The sequence below is a fragment of the Sus scrofa genome, chromosome 13 (assembly GCF_000003025.6).
Source record: "Sus scrofa isolate TJ Tabasco breed Duroc chromosome 13, Sscrofa11.1, whole genome shotgun sequence".
NCBI lineage: Eukaryota > Metazoa > Chordata > Mammalia > Artiodactyla > Suidae > Sus > Sus scrofa.
Window position 1 is genome coordinate 39,452,805 of NC_010455.5, and position 27,202 is coordinate 39,480,006.

General features: G+C 37.6%; 1 protein-coding gene across 4 annotated transcripts in view; it reads right to left on the reverse strand.

Annotated features, from left to right (window-relative positions):
- Positions 4,153-27,202, reverse strand: part of DENND6A (DENN domain containing 6A) — a 67,154-nt gene continuing 44,104 nt past the window's right edge. For 2 of the 4 annotated variants that reach the window (XM_021069009.1, XM_021069012.1), the window contains 8 exons: positions 18,433-18,498; positions 18,270-18,334; positions 17,483-17,572; positions 15,917-15,970; positions 15,703-15,812; positions 14,711-14,813; positions 13,197-13,271; positions 4,154-5,294 (listed from right to left, as the gene is read on the reverse strand). In XM_021069009.1, coding sequence (XP_020924668.1) covers positions 5,091-5,294; positions 13,197-13,271; positions 14,711-14,813; positions 15,703-15,812; positions 15,917-15,970; positions 17,483-17,572; positions 18,270-18,334; positions 18,433-18,498 — 767 coding nt within the window. In that variant the 3' untranslated portion in view covers positions 4,154-5,090. Of the gene's footprint in view, positions 5,295-10,307; positions 12,717-13,196; positions 13,272-14,710; positions 14,814-15,702; positions 15,813-15,916; positions 15,971-17,482; positions 17,573-18,269; positions 18,335-18,432; positions 18,499-27,202 lie in introns of those variants that run through there. The other 2 variants (XM_021069010.1, XM_021069011.1) reach the window with 2 other exon arrangements.

A 27,202-nucleotide genomic window follows, 5' to 3' on the forward strand; every position in this document is an offset into this window, starting at 1 on the left:
TAAAGTATACTATAAACTTTAAAGAAATTACACTAAAATAATAAAGAGGAGTTCACGCTATGGCACAATGGGTTATAAGAATCTGATTGCAGAGGCTCAGGTCACTGCGGAGGCATGGGTTCAATCCCCAGCCTAGCATACTGGGTTAAAGGATCTGGCATTGCCATGACTGTGGCTGGTATTCAGTCCCCAGCCTGGAAATTTATACATGCCATGGGTGCAGCCATTTAAAAAAAAAAAAAAAAGTAAATGAGGAAGGAAAAAAAGAAGGCATTAAAAAGAAAAAAAAAAAAAGGTTATATCTAATAATCCCACAAAGAGAGGAATTCCCTAGTGGCTCAGCAGGTTAAGGATCCAACATTGTCACTGCTGTGGCTCAGTTTGCAGCCATGGCCCAGGAACTTTCACACAACATGGGCATAGCCAAAAAATAAACTAAAATAATAAAATGAAGAGTTACACCTAATAATCCTACAAAAGAGATAAAATAAGATAATAAATATTCCATTAATTCAAAAGAAGCCAGAAAAAAAGGAAAAGGGCAATGAGAACAGATAAGAGAAGCAGAAAACAAATAGTAAGATATCACACTATGCACAAAAATAAACTCAAAATGGCTTAAAGACTTAAGACAAGACATCATCAAACTCCTAGAAGAGAACATAGGCAAATCATTCTCTGACATCAACCATACAAATGTTTTCTTAGGTCTGTCTCCCAGTGCAATAGAAATAAAAGCAAAAATAAACAAATGAGACCTAATCAAACTGACAAGCATTTGCACAGCAAGGAAAACCATAAACAAAAACTCAAAAAGACAATCTACTGAATGGGGGAAAATAGTTTCAAATGATGCAGCTGACAAAGGCTTAATCTCTAAAATATACAAACAACTTATACAACTCAACAGCAAAAAAGCCAACAACTCAATTGAAAAATGGGCAGAAGATCTGAATAGACATTTCTCCAAAGAATGTATACAGATGGCCAATAAGCGTAGGAAAAAATGCTCAACATCCCTGATTATTAGAGAAATGCAAATCAAAACAACTATGAAGTACCACCTCACATCTGTCATAATGACCATGATTAGTAAATCTACAAATAACAAATGCTCTAGAGGGTGTGGAAAAAAGGGCACCCTCCTACACTGTTGGTGGGAATGTAAACTGTACAACCACTATGGAAAACAGTATGGAGGCACCTCAGAAAACCAAATATAGAACTACCATATGACCCAGCAATCCCACTCTTGAGCATATATCCGAAAAAACCTGCATTGAAAAAGATACATGCACTGTATGTTCACTGCAGCCCTATTCACAATAGCCAAGACATGGAAACAACCTAAATGTCCATCAACAGGTGAATGGATTAAGATGTGGTACATATATATACAATGGAATACTACTCAGCCATAAAAAGGTCAAAACAATGCCATTTGCAGAAACATGGATGGAACTAGAGACTGTCATACTAAGTGAAGTAAGTCAGAAAGAGAAAGACAAATATCATATAATATCACTTATATCTGGAATCTAATATCTGGCACAAATGAACCTTTCCACAGAAAAGTAACTCATGGATTGGAAGAACAGACTTATGGTTGCCAATGGGGAAGGGGAGGGAGTGGGATGGAATGGGAGTTTGGGATTAATAGATGCAAACTATTGCATCTGGAGTGGGTAAGCAATGCATAGGGAACTATATTTGATCACTTGTGATGGAACGTGATGGAGGATAATGTGAGAAAAAGAATATGTATATATATGTGTGACTGGGTCACTGTTATACAGTAGAAATTGACAGAACACTGTAAATCAATTATAATGGAAAAATAAAAATCATAAAAAAACAAATAGCAAGATAATAGATTCAATGTAACCATAGCAGTAATCATAGTAATTGTAAATGACATAATTATATCAATAAAAAGAATTTTTCTGACTGGATAAAGAACAACTATATGTTATCTACATAAGTATTTTAAATACAAAGACAAGTAAGTTAAAAGTATGGAAAAGATATGCTAATATTAGTCATAAAAAACCTGGAATTCTATTAATATCAGACTAAGCAGATTTGTGAAATGAGTAAAATTGACACAAATCTACAATTATGATCAAGAGATTTCAGTAGCTCTCTTTCATTTTGTTTTGTTTTGTTTTTTTTTTGGCTTTTGGCTTTTGGCTGCATGCGTGGCATGTAGAAGTCACCATGCCAGGTATTGAACCTGTGCCACAGCAGTGACCTGAGCCAAAGTAGTGACAATGCTGGATCACTTAACCCACTGAGCTACTAGGGAACTCCAGCCCTCTCTTAATAACTGCCAGAACAAGAAGGGAGAAAATCAGCAAGGATGTGAACAACAGTATCAATAAACTTGACCTAACTGACTTATATAACACTCCACCCAGCAACAGCAAATACACATTGTTCTAAGTGTGCCCAGAACATTTACAAAGATAAATCATATTCTCTGTCATAAAACAAATCTTTTTTTTTTTTTTTTTTTTTTTGTATTTTTAGGGCCGCACCCATGGCATAGGGAGGTTCCCAGGCTAGGGGTCTAATTGGAGCTACAGCTGCCGGCCTACGCCAGAGCCACAGCAACACCAGATCTGAGCTGTGTCTGCAACATACACCGCACTCATGGCAACGCTGGATCCTTAACCCACTGAACGAGGCCAGGGATCAAACCCACAACCTCATGGTTCCTAGTCTGATTCTGTTTCCACTGTGCCATGATGGGAACTCCCCACCATAAAACATTTTTTTTTTTTTTTTGTCTTTTTGCCTTTTCTAGGGCCGCTCCCGTGGCATATGGAGGTTCCCAGGCTAGGTGTCTAATTGGAGCTGTAGCCACCGGCCCATGCCAGAGCCATAGCAACACACAATCTGAGCCGCGTCTGCAACCTACACCAGAGCTCATGGCAACACGGGATCGTTAACCCACTGAGCAAGGCCAGGGACCGTACCCACAACCTCATGGTTCCTAGTCAGATTCATTAACCACTGCACCACGAAGGGAACTCCCATACAACAAATCTTAATAAATTTAAAAGAATTCAGATCATACTAAGAATGTTCTCAGACCACATTAGGTGAAATTAGAAATCAAGAACAAAAAGATTTTTAGAATGATGGAATATACAAAAATACAACTACTAAAGCTAATAATTGAGTTTAATAAGGTGGGATACAACATCAATATACAAAAATCAACTATAAATTAGAATTTTGAACTTGACTCTTTGATGAAAAGGTGAAACTTGAATTTTATAAAATATCATGTACAACAATATCAAAAGAATGATATGCTTATGAGTAAATCTGACAGAAAGTGTGAGATTTGTACCTTGAAAAATTTAAAACATTGCTGAAGGAAATCAGAGAAGATATAAAAAAAGGAAAGATATATTTTGTTCATAGGTCAGAGTACAATATTATTAAGATGTCACTGCTTTTCCACTTTATCTATTGATTTAACACAATCCCAATCAAAATTCCAGGAGGAATTTGTGTAGAAATTCATAAATTTCTGCTTCTTCAAAAGATACTGCTGTGAAAATGAAAAAGAGTCATAAAACGTGGGGGGAAATTTTGCAAACCATATATCTGAAAAAGAACTTGTATAAAGAATACATAGGGAGTTCCCATCCTGGCTCAGTGGTTAACGAATCTGACTAGCATCCATGAGGTCGCAGGTTCGATCCCTGGCCTCATACCATGGGTTAAGGATCTGGCATTGCTGTGAGCTGTGGTGTAGGCTGAAGATGTGGCTGGGATTCTGAATTGCTGTGACTGTGGTGTAGGGTGGCAGCTACAGCTCCAATTTGATTCCTAGCCTGGGAACCTCCATATGCTGTGGGTGTGGCCCTAAAAAACAAAAACAACAAACAGAATACAAAGAGAACTCTGGAGTTCCCATTGCAGTGCAGGGGAAACAAATCTGGCTAGTAACCATGGCAGGTTTGATCCCTGGCCTAGCTCAGTGGGTTAAGGATCCAGCATTGCTATGAGCAGTGGTGTAGCTCACAGAAGTGGCTTGGATCCTGCACTGCTGTGGCTGTAGTGTAGGCTGGCAGCTGTAGCTCCAATTCAACCCCTAGCTTGGGAACCTCCATGTGCTGCAATGCAGCCCTAAAAAGAAAAAAAGAAAGAAAGAAAAAAAAAAGAATATGTAGAGAACTCTCAAAATTCAGCCACTAGAAAAAATAAACAACTCAGCTTTTAAAGAGCAAATAGTTTAACACTTTACCAAAGAACATATACAGATGACTAATGGAAAGATGTTCAACATCCAGGTCATTAGGGAAATGCAAATTCCAATCCCAATGAGACAGCAGTATAAGCCTATTAGAATGGTTAAATTTATTAGAATGGCTGAGCATTCCACGTGTTGACTAAGATGTGTAGAAACTGAAACTCTAACATACAGTTGGTGAAAACAAATTAGTATAACCACTTTGGAAAACAGTTTGGCAATTTCTTAAAAAGTTAAACATTCACCTACCATATGATTCAGCTATCTCACACATTTTGCTGCTAGGTATTTACCCAAGAGGAAAGGATATACATGTCCATACAAAGACTTGTGCACCAGTGTTCATAGAAGCAGTTTTATTTGTAATAGAAAAAAAAAACTAGAAATAACCCAAAAGTCCATCAACAGGTGAGCGGATAAGAAATTTGTGTTATAGCCGTATAAGGGAATACTACTGAGCAATAAGAGCCAACTATTCAAACATGCAATATTAATGCATCTCAAAATCATTATGCTGAGTGAAAGATGTCAGATCACTGCACTAGGAGCAGCTTTCCTGCCACAGCTCCTCACGGGTCAGGAGTACCTCTGAGTGCTGAGCCAACCACTGTCTGCTGGGAGTGATGAAACAGCTGAAGATGGTGACAGATGAGAGCCTCAGGAGTTTGGCAGCCTCAGGGCCTTTGACCTCACTTATCCCTAGGCACAATTTCCAAAACAGTGCCATTTCAGGGACACTGACACAGCAGCCAAGTTCACTGGGGCTGGGCCTGCCACAGTTGGGATAGCTGGGAGGTGGACTGTTTGGGAGCCTCATCGTTGGTTAGCCAAGAATTCTCCTCTGAAGCAACAGCTCTTCTGTCATTCTAGGCTTTGCTCTCTGAGAGGCCATGGGACTCTTTTCCCTGAAGATAGTCTTTTCCATCCTCTCAGCCATGGTCAGGAGCACAGTCCCTTCTCCAATGTCTAATTTGCCCTGTATGTTCTTCCTTTTCCTTCGCATTCCTAGGCAGCCTGGGGAAAGTGGCTGGCTCAGGATTTGAGAGAGGGGAGACAAATAAATATTATATTAAGATGATAAAAAGAAAAGAAGAGCACAGATCAGTGGTTGTCTGGGAAGGGGGGCAAGATGAAGTACAAAGGAGCATGCAGAAATTTTGGGAGGATGACAAATATGTTCCTATCTTGACTGTGCTGATGGTTTTATGGGTATGTTCAAATATCCAAACTTAAAACTCTATACTTTGTGTTGTTGATTGTATGTCAATTATATCTCAATAAAACTGTTCGGTGTTTTTTAAAAAAACTTTATGACCACACCCACAGCGTAAGGAAGCTCTCGGGCCAGGGACTGAATTCGAGCCGCAACTGCAACTTATGCCACAGCTGTGGCAATGCTAGATCCTTTAACCCACTGTATCAGGTCAGGGATCGAACCCACACCTCCATATCTACCAGGGCTGCTATAGTCAGATTCTTAACCCACTGTACCACAGTAGGAATTCCAATAAAGCTGGGTTTTTTTAAAACACAAATTACTGGGAGTTCCCGTTGTGGCTCAGTGGAAATGAACTTGACTAGGATCCATGAGGATGCAGGTTCGATCCCTGGCCTCATTCAGTGAGTTAAGGATCTGGCACTGCCATGAACTGTGGTGTAGGTTGCAGACTTGACTCAGATCTTGCATTGCTGTGGTGTAAGCTGCCAGCTGCAGTTCCAATTCAATTCCTAGCCTGGGAAATTCCATATGCCATAGGTGCAGCCCTAAAAAGGAAAAATAAAAAAAATTCCAACACAGACTGCTGAGTTCTATTACTAGCGCCTCTGGCTATAAAAAATATTTACCTGAATATTAGATAAAAATAAATCATTTCAATAGCTTTTTACTAAAATCTAAATATCCATTCAGTTAACAGCAAGTATGATAATTCTGGAATATAAAGTTACTATTCAAAAATACCTCAATAAAGAAGCAATTTATATTACAAAGTATTCATCCTGGTTGACATGGGAAAACATGAGGGATAGTAAGAAAGATAAAGGATTCATGAAGTTCAGCATTACCTTCAAGAAAAAATTTTTTTTTAATTTTTATGGCTGCACTCATGGCATATGGAAGTTTCCAGGCCAGGTACTGAATCTGAGCTGCAGCTGTGACCTACACTGCAGCTGTGGCAATACCAGATCCTTTAATCCACTCTGCTAGGCCAGGGATTAAACCTGCATCTCTGGAGCCACATGAGCTGCTGCATCCAGATTCTTAACCCACTGTGTCACAGCAGGAATGCCAAAGTTGTTTTCTACTGGCTAAGCAGAAGTATTATGATGACAAAGAAAACGGGGAGGCAAAAATAAACAGAAGAACACAGGCCTAGTGGTGACACTAGTAAAATGGAATGAGACTTAAAATGATTATTCTTCTTCTTTTTTGGCTGCACCCATGGCATACTGGAAGTTCCAGGGATCGAATCCAAGCCACAGCTGTGACCTGCGCCAGAGCTGCAGCAACACTGGATCCTTAACTCCACTGTGCCATAGCCGGAACTCCAAGACTTAAGATAATTAGACAACGATAATCTTAATCTGAAGAAAGGCATAGTGTGACATTCAAATAATGGGTAGTGGAGGAAGGCTGGTCTTCAAAAGTCCAGAAACAATACTGGAGACTACAAAATTCTACTGCCATCTTTCGTATTTTCTTCTCAATATTTGTGCATCATGAGATAGGTAATGTTATAACTGTAAATAAATGTCATAAACCTATTTCATTAACCATCAACTTAAAACTGATTTTTATAAAAATCGGTTAGAGAATAAATTTTAAGAATCATAATTCTGTATCTTGTATCAAACTGCTTTATCTATTTCACACAAACAAGGAACTATAATTGGAAAATATTCTCAGAGCTCTACTAACAAATGCTCATTTCGTTTTTTTTTTTTTTTTTTTTTTTTTTTGCCATTTCTTGGGCTGCTCCCGCGGCATATGGAGGTTCCCAGGCTAGGGGTCCAATTGGAGCTGTAGCTGCCAGCCTACGCCAGAGCCACAGCAACATGGAATCCGAGCCGCGTCTGCGACTTACACCACGGCTCACGGCAACGCCAGATCCTTAACCCACTGAGCAAGGGCAGGGATCAAACCCGCCACCTCATGGTTCCTAGTCAGATTCGTTAACCACTGCACCACGACAGGAACTCCGCTCATTTCTATTGATATAAAATATACCATAACCCAACCAAGTTGTAGACAGCATCTAAATACTATATCTTCAATATATGAAGGGATATCAAATTATCAGTAGATAATTTAGCCATTACTGAGTTAATATATTGTTATCTAAATGATATTTATCCATAATTAGAGAAGTTCTTGTCTTCAACTGTTTTCAAAGGATTAATATTAGAAACTAATAGATAAAAAATTTTTCCCAAGTTACGCTAAAAGGAGAAAGTTAGTAAAATATAGGTATATAAAAACATGTGAGTTATCAGCAAGTGAAAACAAAAGGACATTTTTAATGACACATCTTTAAATGTATCAATATATTTTATAGTAGACAGACTGGTACCAAAACAGACATACAGACCAATGGAACAGAATAGAGAACCCAGAAATAAACCCAGACACCTATGGTCAATTAATCTTTGACAAAGAAGCAAGAACATGAAATGGGAAAAAGACAGTCCCTTTGCTGGGAAACCTAGACAGCTGCATGCAAATCAATGAATCTAGAACACACCCTCACACCATGCACAAAAATAAACTCAAAATGGCTGAAAGACCAAAATATAAGACCAGACACCATCAAAACTCCTGGAAGACAACATAGGAAAAACATTCTCTGACATCAACCTTATGAATATTTTCTCAGGTCAGTCTCCCGAAACAACAGAAATAAGAGCAAAAATAAACCAATAGGACCTAAGCAAACTGACAAGCTTTTGCACAGCAAAGGAAACCAAAAAGAAAACAAAAAGACAACTTACAGAATGGGAGAACCTAGTTTCAATGATGCAACTGACAAGGGCTTAATCTCTAGAATATATAGGCAATTTATACAACCCAACAGCAAAAAAGCCAACCACCCAATGGAAAAATGGGCAAAAGACCTGAAGAGACATTTTTCCAAAAAAGATGTACAGACGGCCAATAAGCACATGAAAAAATGCTCAGCATCACTGATTATTAGAGAAATGCAAATCAAAACTACAAGATACCACCTCACACCAGTCAGAATGGCCATCATTAATAAGGCCACAAAAAACAAATGCTGAAGGGGGTATGGAGAAAACGGAACCCTCCAGCACTGTTGGTGGGAATGTAAGCTGGTACAACCACTATGGAGAACAGTATGGAGGCACCTTAGAAATCTATATATACAACTACCACATGACCTAGCAATCCCACTCTAGGGCATATATCCAGACAAAACTTTTCTTAAAAAAGACACAAGCACCCGTATGTTCATTGCAGCTCTATTCACAATAGCCAGGACATGAAAACAACCCAAATGTTCATTGATAGATGACTGGATTAGGAAGATGTGGTATATATACACAATGGAATACTACTCAGCCATTAACAAGAACAAAATAATGCCATTTGCAGCCACATGGATGGAACTAGAGACTCTCACACTGAGTGAAGGAAGTCAGAAAGAGAAGACAAATACCATATGATATCACTTATATCTGGAATCTAATATAAGGCACAAATGAACCTTTCCTTAGAAAAGAAAATCATGGACTTGCAGAATAGACTTGTGGTTGCCAAGGAGGAGGGGGAGGGAGTGGGATGGACTGGGAGCTTGGGGTTAATAGATGAAGACTGTTGCCTTTGGAATGGATTAGCAGTGAGATACTGCTGTGTAGCACTGGGAACTATGTCTAGTCACTTACGATGGAGCATGATAATGTGAGAAAATAGAACGTGTACTGGAATGTAAATAGAATGTAACTGGGTCACCATGCTGTACAGTAGAAAAAAAATAGTATTGGGGAAATAACTATTTAAAAAAATAATAAAAATAAAATAAAATATCAATATATTTTATAGTATACTTTGAAGGATATTACCCAGTAACTTCAAAATGGAGTAACATCCAATATATTTTATTAACCAATAAGTTAAAATTCAAAGAACAGTATTATATACTTGTTATTTTATCTTTTTTTTTTTTTTTTTTTTTTTTTAAAGGACCGCACTTGGAGCATATAGAGGTTCCCAGGCTAGGGGTCAAATTGGTGTTGTAGCTGCCAGCCTACATCACAGCTGCAGTAATACAGGATCTGAGCCACATCTGCAACCTACACCACAGCTCACGGCAACGCCGGATCCTTAACCCACTGAGCGAGGCCAGGGATCGAACCTTTGTCCTGGATACTAGTCAGATTTGTTTCCGCTGAGCCATGACGGGAACTAGTACATATTGCTACTTTAAAAAAAGCAGGAGAAATAAAAGTAACTTGAGATTCAAGGAAAAAAAGAAAAGGCAGCAAATGAAGGAGAATCTAACAACATGTACATTTTTTTTTTTGCTTTTTAGGGCTGCACCTGAGGCATCTGGAAGTTCCCAGGCTAGGGGTTGAATAGGAGCTACAGTTCTCGGTCTACGACAGCCACAACAACTTGGGATCTGAGCCAAGTCTGCGACCTATACCCACAGTTCATGGCAACACCGGATTCCCAACCCACTAAGCGAGGCCAGGGATCAACCTCATCCTCATTGATACTAGTTGGATTTGTTTCCACTGAGCCGCAATGGGAACTCCAATATGTACATTATTAAGCTAAATTTTTTTCATCAGAACATTTCACAAAAATCCATACACTGGTAGGAAGGCTTTATGTAATCAATTAATCTTCTGTTAATCAAGTCGACTATTCACCTGTTCATAGCGAAGTAAACAGAAGAAGGTTTTCATTAGAATTAAAATAAGTTAGGAACTAAAAGGAATCCCATAATGCAAACATTTCATTTACTCTGCATTTTTTTCAAGCATTCCAGCCTTAGTCAGAAATAATACAAGATATCCAAGGGCTTTAAAATCCAAGGCCTTTAATTAGGTTTTCAGTAATGACCATAAATGCCTTCACAAAACCCCTTTCAGTGAAAACAGAAGGCACTAGGCATTACATAACACCCTGAAAGCAGTGATTCCTTCTGATGCTGGTGAAGATAAATATTAAATGGCAGGTTTTAGAGGTTAACAATGTCTCCTCAAAAAAAAAAAAAGGACAACTCTGAAAATTACAAAAAATTAAGTTAATCAGTCTTTTTCAGGTTCTTGATGCAATTTTAAGTTATTTTTTTATAAGTACATAATTTGAAATTAATAGATAAACCAGGTAGGTATGATATAGTTTTCAACAAATGTTAGGCTTTAGATAAGTACAGTAAATATGAAGATACCATTATTATGCTAATTGGCATCCTTTGCTACTCTTTTGCTATGCAAAACAAACTTGAAATGATACATCCTGTAGTGGTATAATGTGAAAGGTCCTTGATATGACACTAACAACTTTCAAACTCTTGTCATAAACTGCATATAAATTTTACGATTATTAAAATACACCTTTTTGAAAAATAATAAGATGACCACTCATACCTAAATAGGTTTCCCAGGAAGATATGAAATACTTTAACATATAAAAGTAGTTGCCACTTTTCTATGAGGACAACTGTTGTTTCACAAAATAGCTCATATGATCCAAGGCAAATGATTTCTTTCAAATGCCATATTCTCTCTATGACTGAGGTATGCTTCAAGAGACTCGAATCCATGAGAAAAGGGCACATTTGGGTAGAAGACCACAATTACAAACACCAAGGACCCTTTCTTAGGTTGGGAGTGCTCTCAAGAGATATTAACAGAGCATGTAGAGAAAGCTCCTGAAGCCATTTCTTTTACAACATACAACTAAATTTGGATACATAGAGGGTAATTCAAGACACAGCTATTTACATTTGTGCTATGTCATGTGTGCCTATTTTAAATAGTGGCTTCTTCAGGAAACTCCTATTCAAATATCAACAAAACAACCTTATTCTCCAAACCACAATATTCTATTTTTGGCAAGGTAGTATAGTGTAAACAAAACAAAACAGAAACAAATAAAAACAAACAAACAAAAAACTAGCTATAACAGTGATTCAGGCAAAAGTTCCCATGTCAAACAACAGTAGGGAAAGTGTTCTGGAAGGTATTAATTTGGGGGTGGGGGAAATCCTACCACACAAATAATGGTGAAAATCAATCTTTTAAGCACTCAAACAACTATCACATAAAATGTTTATGAATACCTTTGATGTAAGAATAGTTCAGTTTAGGTGTTCCCTTGTGGCGCAGTGGGTCAAGGATCAGGCATTGTCACTGCAGTGGCTCTGGTTACTGCTGCAGCACAGGTTCAATCCCTGGCCTGGGAACTTGCACATTGCCGCAGGAGCAACCAAAAAAATAATAGTTCAATTTAAAATGAGTTTATAATTAGAATGACTTTGAACAACAGCCAAGCTAATTAATTGAAACAGGCCCAATTAATAAATGGTAAAAGGAAATAAGACCTTCCATAATTAATACTAGATGCCTTCTCTTTGGAGAAACTGATGAGGTTAAATCTGAAAACGGTATAGAAAATAATGAAATGAAACCTACATGATAATTGGAAAAAAAACACCAATGCCACTAATAATAAACATAATATGAGGCAAAAAAATTTTTTAAATGATTACTCACAACAATGCCTTATAAAAAATTGAATATCATAATCAAGTTAAGAAAAGCTTCAAGACCAACAGCTGAGCTGGGCTTTGTGAAACATGTAGGACAACGGAAGGCACTACAAAAGCATTAATTAGTTCTAATTACAGTTTTACAGTTCAGTCTTTTCCTTCTTCTTAAGAAGATTGCCAGTGTGAATTTTTTTTTGTGTATTTATGAATGTTATTTTTATATCCCCCTGAGTTTTAACATGATTGGGCAAAGCAGCACCAATTTAAAAAAATATCTGCAATGCCAGCACTGCAGTTTGGAATCACTTAAACTGATGGCCCCACAGTCTCTCATAAGAGCACTTTAAACATGATTAAAAATATAGAAATGACTTTCGGTGTATCAGTATTAAAGTGGAACCACCATGGATATCCATTTTTTAAAATAATGCACTAAAAAGGTCTGTTTATACAGTATAGTCTTTCAACCCTGTAGCTAGCATCCACAGCTATTTCCCACTCGAGAGAGCTTGTGCGTCTGGTTGAAATGTCAGTATGCTTCATGGTGCACAATCCTTTTGGCTGGAAAATCCTGGCAAATATCATGTCATGCCCGTTTTGAGCAATATGCCTTGTAGGTCCTCTGGCAATGCAAGGATAATTGCATCTATGTGTGTCCGTAACTTTTCCATAGTGTCAGGTTTCACAGGTAAATGCTCTCGATCAGCCTGCAACTATATAAGAAACATTGGAAGCACTTAAATTATTCTTTGAGCCTGTATTAATACAGTATATTCTCTAAGTAAACAGTTTTAATGGTCTAATGATTTGGAAACTTCAGACTGAGACCAGAATTTACAGACTCTATAAAAAAGCAAAGAACATGCCACTTTAACAATACAATTGCTGAATTCAATAAAAGACTTCCAGGTAAATTAACAGATAATACCAATGCAGAGCATGTGGTATTAAATATAAATCACTATGTTTTCTGTAAAGCTTATTAGATTCCATGTAAATTACTAAAGAAGTATATAGCATCACTAAGATCTGCTTGTGTGACCAAGTATTTTCAGTAAGATCTACCATCAACTGACCTCTCATTTAAAATAAGTCCTCTCATTTAATAAGTTACTTCAGTGATACATCATAAACTGTCACCTCAAATGAGAGAGAAATAACTTCACAGATCTTAGCCTGTTTTGACTACATACCAGCTTATTTTTTAGCTTCAATACAAGGTCTACAGTTTCTACTTCTGTGTGTTTCTGGGTCCAGAGAAGTAAGTCCTAGAAGAATAAACAAATCTCAAATCAGTAAAAACTAAAAATAATATTCAAACTGTTCTATTTCAATAGGCAAGGCTACTGAGAAGGAAGGACAGGAAGGAAATGGAGAACAGGGTATTTAACCCAGAAATATCAATATAGTACAAGAATGTTTCTGAACATGATATTCTGAAAGTGTTAATCAGATAATTTTTGACATAGCCAGAAGGACTGTCTAATCTGAGGTGGCCCTTTTAGATCAATCAAGAAAAGCAAAATGGGAACTTGAAGTACAATACTAACCCCTGCCCCTAGTAAGTAGTGAGTAATTTATGAGGAACATCCACTAACAGATCAAGATAACTGTGAACTGGATATAAACTTTGCATCTTCAAATAAGCTCTTCCTGGGCTTCTCTGTGGTTGTCTTCCTGATATTTCTCTGAAAATCATAACCACTGGGAGTTGACAATTACAAAGTTAATACTGAGGCTAGTCCACCTCAAGCTAAACACAAATGAAATTGAGACTATCCTTTATTTTTATGAGTAGCTTAAATTTTTTTTTTTTTTTTTTGTCTTTCTGCCTTTTTCTAGGGCCGCACCCACGGCATATGGAGGTTCCCAGGCTAGGGGTCTAATTGGGCTGTAACCACGGGCTTACGCCAGAGCCACAGCAACGCGGGATCCAAGCTGCGTCTGTGACCTACACCACAGTTCACGGCATCGCGGATCCTTAACCCACTGAGCAAGGGATCAAACCTGCAACCTCATGGTTCCTAGTCGGATTCGTTAACCACTGAGCCATGATGGGAACTCCACAAGTAGCTTAATTTAAAATAGTCTGTTGACAAGTTACAGAATGTGAAAAAGTCCAAATACAGGAACAAATTATTAAAATAACTCAGAAAGACAAAGCAGGCATGCTGGAAAAGATGTGGAGTTAGATAGCTTGGATCTGAATCCTGACTCTGTCCAGTGGTATGCTGGTAAATATTTAACATCTGATTCTCTAGGAAGAGTCTGGTTTGTAGCATTTGCAATCTTCTGTGGTGTAATCCTTCCTCTGTAGCCAATTTCAAGCTACCAACCTGAGCTCACTGAACGCAGAGTTGGGAAGAAATGCACAGGACTGGCTCTTATGAGCCAGCACCTGTGGACTCAAGCACATTGCCAGCTCCACTACTTAGCAGTGATGTGATCTGAAGCAAATCACTTAATTTATAATCTTCAAGTGTCCCATAATGCAGATCATAACACACCTACTTCAATGCACTGTGAAGATTAAAAGATATTACCTAGAGCACCTACACAATTCTTCGCACATTGTACATGATCTAGAAAAGTTAGCTATTACTATTTATAAAGTAGTAGATATGGCTATAACCTATAGCCTTTATGTATAACTCTATCTTTATTTTCAACAGCTATTAATCATCACACAAACACGCTGCTTTCTAACCTCTTCACAAAGAGCTTCTAGATGGAGTGCCTCCAATTTCTGGGTCATTTCCTTCCTCCGAGTCTTGAACCAACCATCAAAATTTGGAGATTTTAGAAAATGCCTATAAAAATAATTTTGAAAAAGCAAAGTTTGATTATGAGTTAACCTGCTCTTCTCAATACCTTCCTAACTTAAAGCTAGGAAAAACATGCGCAACGATGGAATTTTTTTTATTTTTATTTTTTTGTTGTTTGTTTTTATTTTTTTAATTTTTAAAATTTTTTCTGCTGTACAGCATAGGGACCAAATTACACATACATGTATACATACATTTTCCTCCCATTGTTGTGTTGCAATATAAGTATCTAGACATAGTTCTCAATGCTACACAGCAGGATCTCATTGTAAATCCATTCCAAGAGCAATAGTTTGTATCCGTTAACCCCAAGCTCCCCATCCCTCCCACTCCCTCCCTCTCCCCGCCAGGGCAGCCACAAGTCTATTCTCCAAGTCCATGATTTTCTAGGAATTTTTTTTTTTTTTTAAAAAAAGCAATGTTTAGATCCAGTTTTTTGTTTTTAAACTTTATTCTGCCTGTACCCACAGTATGCAGAAGTTTCCAGGTCAGGGATTGAACCTGCACCGCAGCCATGACAAACCAGGTCCTTAACACGCTGAGCCACCAGGGAACTCCTGTTTTGTTTTGGTTTTTTGTCTTTTCTAGGGCCACACCTGCAGCATATGGAAGTTCCCAGGCTAGGGGGTGAATCGGAGCTGTAGCCGCTGGCCTATGTCACAGCCACAACAATACCATATCCAAGCCATGACTGCGACCTACACCACAGCTCACGGCAACATCAGATCCTTAACCCACTGAGAGAGGCTAGGGTTCGAATGTGCTTCCTCATCGATGCTAGTCAGATTCGATTCCACTGAGCCACAATGGGAACACCCTTGTTTTGTTTTTAATAAAGCTCTACAGATGGATGAAACAGAAATAAAGGACTAACCGGTAAAGTCCGATCCAATCGCCTTTTATTCTAGAGGTCAGCTGAGGTCCTGTTTTCTCAAGTGTTTTCATAAATTCTTCTGGAAGGAATTGTCTTAATTGGGGTGGACTCTAGAAAATACAACATATTATATTAAAAATTAAAAATGGATATATTCACAGGAGTTAATTTCAGTTAGAGAACCCAAATATGAATTTTATTGAATGTATTTTACCTTCCATGGAGAAATACTTTTTTGCAAAGGCATCAAACTTGCCACATATCTTTCCTAAATCCAAGAAAAAAAAAAGTTAGTCAAAGTTAGGTATTCTTGGGAGTTCCCGTTGTGGCGCAGCGGGAACGAATCCGACTAGGAACCATGAGGTTGCAGGTTTGATCCCTGGCCTTGCTCAGTGGGTTAAGGATCCGGCGATGCCGTGAACTGTGGTGTAGGTCACAGACGCGGCTTGGATCCCGCGTTGCTGTGGCTCTGGCGTAAGCCCGTGGTTACAGCTCCAATTAGACCCCTAGCCTGGGAACCTCCATATGCCATGGGTGCGGCCCTAGAAAAAGGCAGAAAGACAGGAAAAAAAAAAAAAAAAGTAAGGTATTCTTACCCAGAGAGTCTTTAAAATGTTTAAACAGACCTGTTTAAAAAAAGTAGGCTTCCAAATTTTTCATCATATGCTCTTTCAATGGATGTCAACAATACCATCACTCCAACAAATATAGTCAAATTTAGATTGAATTAACAAGTCAGACTTAAAACAAAAATTTAACTAAACCTTAGATAATCCAAGGAACTACATATTTTTAGTGATAATTAACCTTATTGAGTAACTTTGTGCCAGAAAATATACTCAACAGTTTACATGCATGATCTCTTTTAATTCTTGCTGTTATCCTTTGTGACAGCTATTATTGGGAAACTAAGGCTTCAAAAGGCTAAGAAATCTGCCCAAGTTCACACAGCTTGAACTTGAATTCAGGTATTAAATTCAACTTGAACTTAACATCAATCCATGCTAATTATGCACTACAGTAAAGTTTACTTATTTAAACAAGTAGATTTAAATGGAACAAAATAAACTGATATCTATAAACTAAAAGAGAGTATTTCTGCCCAAAATATAACAGGAAAGATTTCCAGGTTGCCCTTATATAATATTCTTAGATAGTTTACAATAACAACTATGCAAGGCTCTCTGATACACTGTCTAGGCTAGGACCATGTCTTGGTACTGCCTTACGCTATGAGCATCTTTTAGTTTAGTATTTTAATGTGATGTTCCACTGAGTTTCATAGAATAAGTACATAATCAAGTCATTTATTTCATAAATACATGTGATAGACCAAAGAAAAGATAATGACCAGGATAGATAAGGCCCCTGTCATCATGGAACTACATTCTCATGGATATCATATCAAACTGTGCTCAGGAAAATAATATCAGATAAAGAACAAGCAGCAGAAGTTTTTAAAGGTGCAATATGCAATAATCATATAATATTTCATGATATCTCATTTAAGACTCACAACAACCCTGAAAGGTATTTAGGAAAAGTGTAATTAGCCTCATTTTACAGATAAAGAAATTGACAGTCAAAGAGAGGAAGTAACTTACCAAAATTACACAGTTAATACTAGAATAGAGTCTAGGTCTCCTGCAAAGGGCTCTACTTTAATAACTAAACACATGTCCAAGGAAAATAATTTAAGATAAGGTTTTGATGGATGAAAATAACTTTCACATGCCCTTTAATAAATCATTACATTAAGCAAATACATATGCTGACTTACTAATGGGATAATGAAGCTTTGTGTCAGTTCCAAAAAATAGCGTCGGAGAATAACACTTTGAGCCTCAGAAGGACGCTTCTGTTGTACACCCTTAAAAGACGAAAAAATGAGAACCCGTACTCTAGTGTCAGAGAATATATATAAAACAATGAATGATTATAGAAATTTAGCTGTTACGTAAATATGTATTTTTACTTGACATGAAAAGAACCCTAAAACTTCATCTGGAAGTAAATTACTATGAAGTTCATTGTGCAGTAGACTGTAAAAAAAAAAAAATCCTTAGAGCAAAACATAATACATCCATCCCATATTAGCTCAGGAAGTTCCCTCCTGGCACAGCAGGTTAAGGATCTGGCGTTGCCACAGCTGTGGTGTAGGCTGCAACTAAGGCGTGGGTTTGATCCCTAGCCTGGGAACTTCCACATGCCGCAGGTGGAGCCAAAAAGATATGTATTAGCTCACAACAGTCTTTCTTTATTACTTGCTATATTAATACTATTTACATTTTCTAAAAAATGATAACTATCATGTTAGATGCTAAGCTATCTCACAGTACACACTGCAAAACTTTTTCACTGTAACTCTCAAGTTTTCAGGAAGACTGGCACTAGTTGGTAGCTGTAACCCCATATATCAAACCCATAACTGCTGCTACAACAGTCTCCTGATTTTTATGATGCTTTGGTTCAATAGAGAGATTCTGATATATAAAGTACATATTCCCTAACTGGACATTGCATACCTGAATAAGAAAATTTAAATTAATAATATGACATGTAATTACCTTCTGTAATTGTTTTATGATCTCTTCATCTCTATTTAGATATGGCTTATAAGATGTATAAACTCCTAAGAAGTAAAGAAAAGAAAATAAGGTGAACAGTAAGAAAATAAGGTAAACAGTAGGTATCTGAGTAATTTATTTAAAAATTAATAAAAGTCAATACCAGGTTTAGAATCCAGAGTCTTTAGGTTCTTCAGTTTTTTCACTTTAACCTGCTTAGGAATTTCACCTTAAGGGAACATCATAAAGATTCGTTTAATTAATTGAATTTCACATATCACAAAACTAGAATTTTCTAAGACTGATAATCCAGTGACTATTATTTACTTAGTCAAGGATATTCTTCTGACTAAGGTAGCTAAGGTATTCTTCTCAACATCAATTAATATTTAAGAGTTTATTCCTTATCCTTAAAAACTAGATAAAGGGACCACTGGTTTATAAGAGCATTTCAAAAACAATTTACATAAATTACATAAAATGGATAGTTGATCTTTTACTAATATCTATCATTACTTTAAAATTTCCCTTTTTGTCACTCAACTTATAGTTTAAAATGTTTCTGCTAAATACATTAAATATGAATAAAATACCATTTTGAATATGGTGGCAAATGTAACACTATTTAAGAGTAAATAGAATTTAAGCTCCCAATGTGGTTCAAGCGGGTTATGAACCTGACTACAGTATCCATGAGGATGCAGGTTTGATCCCTGGCCTCGCTCAGTGGGCTAAGAATCTGGCACTGCCATCAACTGTGGTGCAGGCCGGCAGCTGCACCTCTGATTGGATCCCTAGCCTGGTAACTTCCATATACCACCGGTGCGGCCCTAAGAAGCAACAAAAAAGGGGAAAAAAATAAAATTGAAAGCAACTCCTAAGTTATTATTATGCAGATGTAGCAGTCAAAATTTTTTTTCCTGGTACTGCCCCAATTCTGCTTTAGTAGAGTAGAAACACTGCCACCAGGTGGTGATGGTGGAAGCCACAATCATAGGTCTGAGCCATAGGTGATAGGACTCCTGAGCAGGGATGCTGTGTTGCACAAAGAAGCATCAAGTGAATGGTGTTAAGTAGTGTTCCAATTTCATTCTTTTACATGGGGCTGTCCAGTCAGACATAAATATAAGACCAGATATTATAAAACTCTGAGAGGAAAACAGGCCAAACACTCTCTGACGTAAACCACAGCAATATCCTCTCAGATCCACCTCCTAGAGTAATGACAATAAAAACAAAAATAAACAAATAGGACTTAATTAAACCTAAATGTTTCTGCACAGCAAAGGAAACTCTAAACAAAATGAAAAGAAAACCCACAGAATGGGAGAAAATCTTTGCAAATGAAGTGACTGACAAGGGATTAATCCCCAAAATTTATAAACACCTTCTGAAGCTCAGTAGCAAAAAAATAAACAATCCCATCAAAAAATGGGCAGAAGATCTAAACAAACAATTCTCCAAAGAAGACATACAGATGGCAAAAAAACACATGAAAAGATGTTCAACATCACTCATTATTAGAGAAATGAAAATCAAAATCCAATATGAGGTACCACCTTATACTGGCCAGAATGGCCATCATCAAAAAGTCTACAAACAATAAATACTGAAGAGGGTGTGAAGAAAAGGGAACCCTATTACACTGTTGATGGGAATGTAAGTTAGTGTAACCACTGTGGAAAACAGTACGGAGATTCCTCAGAAAACTAAACACAGAACTACCATTTGATCCAGCAATCCCATTCCTGGGCATCTATCCAGAGAAAACCATGACTTGAAAAGACACATATACTCCAATGTTCACTGCAGCATTATATACAATAGCCAACATGTGAACAACCTAAATGTCCATCTACAGAGGAGTGGATCAAGACGATGTGGTACATATACACAATGGAATATTACTCAGCCATTAAGAGGAAAGAAATAATGGCATTCACAGCAACATGGGTGGATCTAGATATTACCATGCTAAGTGAAGTGAGTCAGACAGCGAAACACCAACATCATATGCTATCACTGACGTGGAATCTAAAAAAAGGACACAAAGAACTTCTTTGAGAACAGATATTCTCACAGACTCATAGACTTTGAAAAACTTATGGTTTCCAAAGGAGACAGTCTGGGGGGTGGGGGGATGTGCTGGGGGTTTGGGATGGAAATCCTATAAAATTGGGTTGTGATGATCATTGTACAACCATAAATGTAATAACATTCATTGAGTAATGAAAAAAAGTATCAAGTGAAAGAGAGAAAAAACTAGAGGATAAAATGTACACATTGTTGAATACTGCTCCAGGGTAGAAACAGAATCTGAAGGTATGCACAGCAAGGAAAGAAAAGAAAAGGAGCCACTAAAGCTCTAAAGAGATAAAACCAAGAGCGGGAAAAGTAAAGAGTCCAGAAACACTCAGGTTTCTGGAATGTTTTTGATTCATTAGCTCATAGTTTGTTAATTTTTTCTACATATTCCCATGTACTAATTCTTATGAAAATGTCTCTCATCTTGAATCTTATCTTGTGGTTTTGCTTTCCAGAGTTCAGAGTAGCTTTTCGTAATATCTGTAAAACATTTTTTCCCTTAAAGTGCAGAATTAATACATATTTAACTATATAGATAACTAAATTCAAGTCACTTATCTGCCTCTGACTCTAAGAACCCAGAGTATCACTTGTCAAAACTGCAATGGTTTGAATAAATCTAAATATTTCTGTGCCTACTTTCTATTTCCTTCTGCTCCAAGTCACAAAGGACTTGAAACTCCTGTATCTACCAATGCCATTTATTACATATTATTTCCTGAAACTTATAGTAGTGAGGAACCAAATATCAGGAAGGAGAATAACTTAGCAATATGGTTCATATATCCTTTACATTCAATAAGTTCTAGGTAATAATAAAGATATATAGTGAACCATTATCAGTTTTTTGTTTTTTTCAGGACAAAGACAAGAATACAACCTGTGCAGCAATCTTCACTGACACAAGTCCCCTCTGATCAGGGGACAGCATGAGGTGTAGGATGCATACTGAACTCTAACCCTAGCCACCATAATTCCTACACTGTTGTACATAATAGATACAAAGAAAATTAGTCATAAAGATACATCTTCTATTGCCAAAAAAGTTAAAAGGTATGTGTCAAATACCTGTAGAAAACAAAATAAGAATGCCAAAAAATGAACTAAAGTCCCACACATATATTTAATTAAAAATACTTATTCAATGTGTATTATGTACATGCACATAATTTAACATTATTAAATTAATGATGTACTGCACCTCTGCACATTTGCATAAGAATCTTTTACACTTAGGCCAATGTTTTACCTTTAATAAAATCATCAAATCCAATTTCTGGTCAGAAATTCAGTTTATAATTTGATCTAGTATACACTGGCGAATTACTTTGTCTCTGAAGAATATGTGTTAAGCACCATTATCCTAGCATTACATTTCTTCATTAATCGGCTTTGAATGAACTAAAACTTTGGGTGAACAATCCATGAGATGTAGTCCCTTTACAATAGGAGGAATGATCCCTCTGCAGCGTTAAAACTGCATGTAAGTTTCTGGTAAATTTATGAACTTCCAGGTCCAGGAGAGCAAGATCTCAATTTCGCTGTGCCTTCCCTGCTGGTCCTACAGAAGATACTTTTTCTGCAATTTTACTAACCCCCACAGATAGTCCTGAATTTTCATCGCCAGGATCCTAAGGAGGGCTGTTGTGTTTCATAACTTCTACATTCTATGCAGTGCTCCTGGTCTTGAGATGAATTGGCAGAAAATATCTCAATATTTACCCTCTATACTCAATACTCATAAATTAAAAGACAAATGGATTTTAATGAATATGAAACCAAAAACAGAAACAATAAAATATCAATAATCTGGACTTCATCAAAATTAAAAACTTTTGTGCATTAAAGGATACTATCAAGAGAGTGAGAAGACAACCCACAAAATGAGAGAAAATATTTACAAATTATATATCTGATAAGGGATTATTATCCAGAATATATAAAGAACTAGTCAACAACAACAACAAAAAAAAACCAACCCAATTTTAAAAAGGGCAAAGAGTTCCTGTCATGGCTCAATGGAAATGAATTTGACTAGTATCCAATAGGAATGGTTCCATTAGGATCCATTAATCCATTAGGAGGTTCAATCTCTAGCCTTGTTCAGTGGGTTGAGGATCTAGCATTGCTGTGAGCTGTGGTGTAGGTTGCATATGTGGCTCAGATCTGGCGTTGCTGTAGCTGTGATGTAGACCAGGGGCTACAGACTCCTAGCCTGGGAACTTTCATATGCCACAGGCGCAGCCCTAAAAAGACCGAAAAATAAAAGTTAAAAAAAATTTAAAAGGTCAAAGGACTTGAAAAGACATTTCTCCAATGAGCATAAGATGCTCAACATTATAGGGAAATGCAAATCAAAACTATAATAAGATACCTCCTCATACCACGGGGATGGTGACTATTAAAAAAAAATAGAAAATAAAAAGTGTTGGTGAGGATGTGAAGAAATCGATAACCTTGTCGCCACTGGTGGGAATGTAAAATAAAAACAGTACGGCAGTTCCTCAAAATATTAAACATAATGACCATATGGTTCAGCATTTCCACTTTTAAGTATACACTTGACCCCTGAACAAATGGGTTTGAACTACCCAGGTCCAATTATACTCTGACTTTTTTCAATGATTATACACAGTACTACAAGATCTGCTACTGGCTGAACCCACAGATATGGAACTATGGATACAGAAGCCTGACTATGGGACTTGAGCATCCTCGTATTTGGTATCCATGGGAAGTCCTGGAACCAATCTGTGGATACCAAGGGATGACCATATACCCAAAAGAAGTTAAAGCAGGGACTGGAGATATTTGTACACCAATGTTTATAGTATTATTCACAAGAGCTAAAAGACAGAAATAAGCCAAGTATCCAGCAACACATTAAGAGATAAGCAAAATGTGGTATATATATATGATGGAATATTATTCAGCCTTAAAAAGGAAGGAAATGACACATGCTACAACATGGATAAATCTTGAGGCCATTATGCTCAAGGAAATAAGCCAGTCACAAAAGGACAAGTAAAGCAGAATTCCATTTACATGAAATACCTAGAGTAATCAAATTCATAGAGACAGAGAGTAGAATGGTAGGTGTCAAGGGCTGGTGGGGTGGGATAGGAGCAATGAATGGGGAGCTACTGTATAGTGAGTACAGTTTCAGTTCCGCTGAAGATGAAAAGAGTGCTGTAAGTAGATGTAGCACAACAATGTCAATGTACTTGATGCCAATAAACTGTACACTTAAAAAATGATTATGATGTAAGTTTTGTGTTATGTATATTTTACCAGAGCTACATTATTAGCTACAAATTCTAATACAAGCTACATTAATGAACCTTGAAAACATTATCCAAAGTGAAATAAGCTGGACACGAAAGGAAAAATATTGTATGATTCACAGAAACAGAAATTAGAATAGTGGTTACTAGGGGCTAGGGAATAAAGGAATGAAGAGTTATTGTTTAATGGCTATAGAGCTTCTGTTTGAGATGATGAAAAGTTCTGGAAATGAAGAGGAATGATGGTTGCATACCACTGTGAATGTACTTAATGACACTGAATTGTACTCTTAAAAATCATTAAACTGGTAAATTTTGTTATATATATTTTGCCACAATAAAAAAATTTTAAGCTAAGTGGAAAAAAGTCTCAAACATGCTAAACTTAATGAAAATTTCAACTTCTGTTAACACCTATGCTCACACAGACCTGCCAGTACCAGAAATAGTCAGGTACTACAGTCTTGCTCAGAATTACTTAAACATGGAGTTCCAGCTGTGGCACAATGGAATCAGCAGCATCTCTGCAGCACCAGACTGCAGGTTTGATCCCTGACCCGGAACAGTAGATTAAAGGAGCCAGTGTTGTTGCAGCTGTAGCATAGGTCACAAATGTGGCTTGGATCTGATCCCTGGCCTGGGAACTCCATATGCCACAGGGCAGCCAAAAATGAAAAACAAAACCAACTTAAACACCCCAGCATCACCGTTCACAATGTATCACCTCTACAAGTTGAACAAGGACCAAACTGAGGACAGTGACATTCTCTATCATCATTCCTCAAGGACCACTAACAGTTTATAAAACATGTTTCCATACAACATCATCACTCTCTTATAGAAAAAGTGATACCTGATGATATTGTCCAAATAAGCTGTTTACAGAAATAAAAGGAGAGAACACAGCATCTCTCCTCTAATACAGTCTGCTTAAAATAAAGTGTAGTTAGTATTTTTTTCATATATACTCTTATCCCTGTTTTGAAAAATAAACTCAAGAACTGTCTGCTCCCCTCGCTTGGTCCTAGGCCCTACTTTTATTTTTAATTATTATTATTATTTTTTTATGGCTGCACCTGCAGCATAAGGAAGTTGCCAGGCTAGGGTTCAAATTGGAGCTGCAGTTTCCGGCCACAGCCACAGCCACAGCCACAGCCACACTGATCCGAGCTGAATCTTTGAGCTACACTTCAGCCTGCAGCAACACGGGATCCTTAAACCACTGAACAAGGCCAGGGATTGAACCTGCATCCTCACAGGTTCTTAACATGATGAGCCACAATGGGAACTCTCCTAGGTCCTACTTTTAAACGGTAACTTCATCTGTCTGAGAGGATTCTCAGAGCAGCAAAAAATATTAGCTGCTAAGACATCACAAGAAAAGAAACTGGAGTTCCAGTCATGGCGCAGCAGAAATGAATCTGACTAGGAACCATGAGGTTGCAGGTTCAATCCCTGGCCTCGCTCAGCAGGTCAAGGATCCAGCGTTGCTGTGGCTGTGGTATAGGCCAGCGGCTACAGCTCCCATTAGACCCCCTAGCCTGGGAATCTCCATATGCTGCAGGTGCGGCCCTAAAAAGACAAAAAAAAAAAAAAAAAAAGAAACTGCCAGTACTTCCCTGGTGGTCTAGTGTTAGGATTCAGCATTTTTACTGCTGTGGCCTGGATTCAAGCCTTGGTCTGGGAACTGAGATCTCACATAAAGCCAGCATAGCCAAAAAAATTTTAAAAAAAGAAGATGAAGACCAATATCCCTCATGGATAAAGATATAAAAATCCTCAACGAAAACATTGGTGAAACAATAATAATAATAATAAAGAACTATACATCATGACCAAATGGAATTTTACTTAAGGAATTTAAGATTGGTTTAACATAAAAAATCAACTGGAGTTCCTGTTGTGGCTCAGTAGGTTAAGAACCTGACTCGGAGTTCTCGTCGTGAAACATCGGAAATGAATCTGACTAGGAACCATGAGGTTGTGGGTTCAATACCTGGCATCGCTCAGTGGGTTAAGGATCTGGCGTTGCTGTGGGCTGTGGTGTAGGTTGCAGATGCAGCTCGGATCTGGCATTCCTGTGGCTCTGGCATAGGCTGGCAGCAACAACTCCGATTAGACCGCTAGCCTAGGAACCTCCATATGCTGTGGGTGCAGCCCTAGAAAGACAAAAGACAAAAAAAAAAAAAGAACCTGACTCATCTGTGAGGATGTGGGTTCAATCCCTGACCTCACTCAATGGGTTAAGGATCTAGTGTTGCCATAATTGTGGTGTAGCCCCGCAGCTGCACCTGCAATTTTACCCCAGCCCAGCAACTTCCATATGACACAGGTGTGTCTGTGAAAAAAAAAAAAATCAACTAATATACCATATTAATAAAGGACAAAAACCAAATGATAATCTTCACAAATACAGAAAAAGCATTTTTTTTTTTTTCTTTCTAGGGCCACTCCTGCAACATATGGAGGTTCCCAGGCTAGGGGTTGAATCAGAGGTGCAGCTGCTGGCCTACACCACAGCCACAGCAATGCAGGATCCAAGCTGAGTTTTCAACCTACACCACAGCTCACGGTAACGCCAGATCCTTAACCCACTGAGTGAGGCCAAGGATTGAACCTGCATTCTCATGGATACTAATTAGATTTGTTTCCACCAAGCCATGACAGAAACTCCCCAGAAAAAGCATTTAACAAAATTCAACACTAATTCTCAACAAATTAGGACTAGAAAGGCACTTTCTCAACCTGATAAAGGTCATCTATGAAAAACCTACACCTAGCATCATCATTAGACTTGTATACTGAAAAATACAAAACACTGCTGAAAAAAATTAGAGAAGATCGAATCAATGGAGAGACATTTTAAATACTTGGATTGGAAGACTCAGTACTTTTAAGATGGTAATTCCCTCCAAATTGATTATATATTCTCTATGAAATAAATACAATCCTTATCAAAATCACAGATTTTTTGTTTTCTGCCCAGTTGGTGGAAATTGACAAAGTAATTCTAAATGTCATATAGAAAGGTAAAAGACCCAGAATAGCCAAAACAATTGTGAAAAACAACAAGAGTTCCCATGTGGCATAGTGGAAACAAATCCAACTAGGAACCACGAGGTTGCAGGTTCCTTCCCTGGCCTTGCTCAGTGGGTTAAGGATCTGGTGTTGCCGTGAGCTGTGGTGTAGGTCACAGACCCGGTTTGGATCTGGCGTTGCTGTGGCTGTGGCATAGGCCGGCAGCTGTTGCTCCAATTCGACCCCTAGCCTGGGAACCTCTATATGCCATGGATGTGGCCCTAAAAAGAAAAAAAAAGAAAAAAAAAAAAAAGAACAACAAAGCTGAAAGACATTTCCTGATTTCAAAATTACTATAAAATTTCAGTAATCAAGACATCGTACTGGTACAAAAATAAGACATATATATCAATACAACAGAAACAAGAGTTCAGAAATAAACACTTATGTTTATGGCTGATCAATTTTCCAAAAAGGTATCAATGCAATTCAGTGGCAAAGGACAGTCTTTTCAACAAAAGATGCTAAGATAATTGGATATCAACA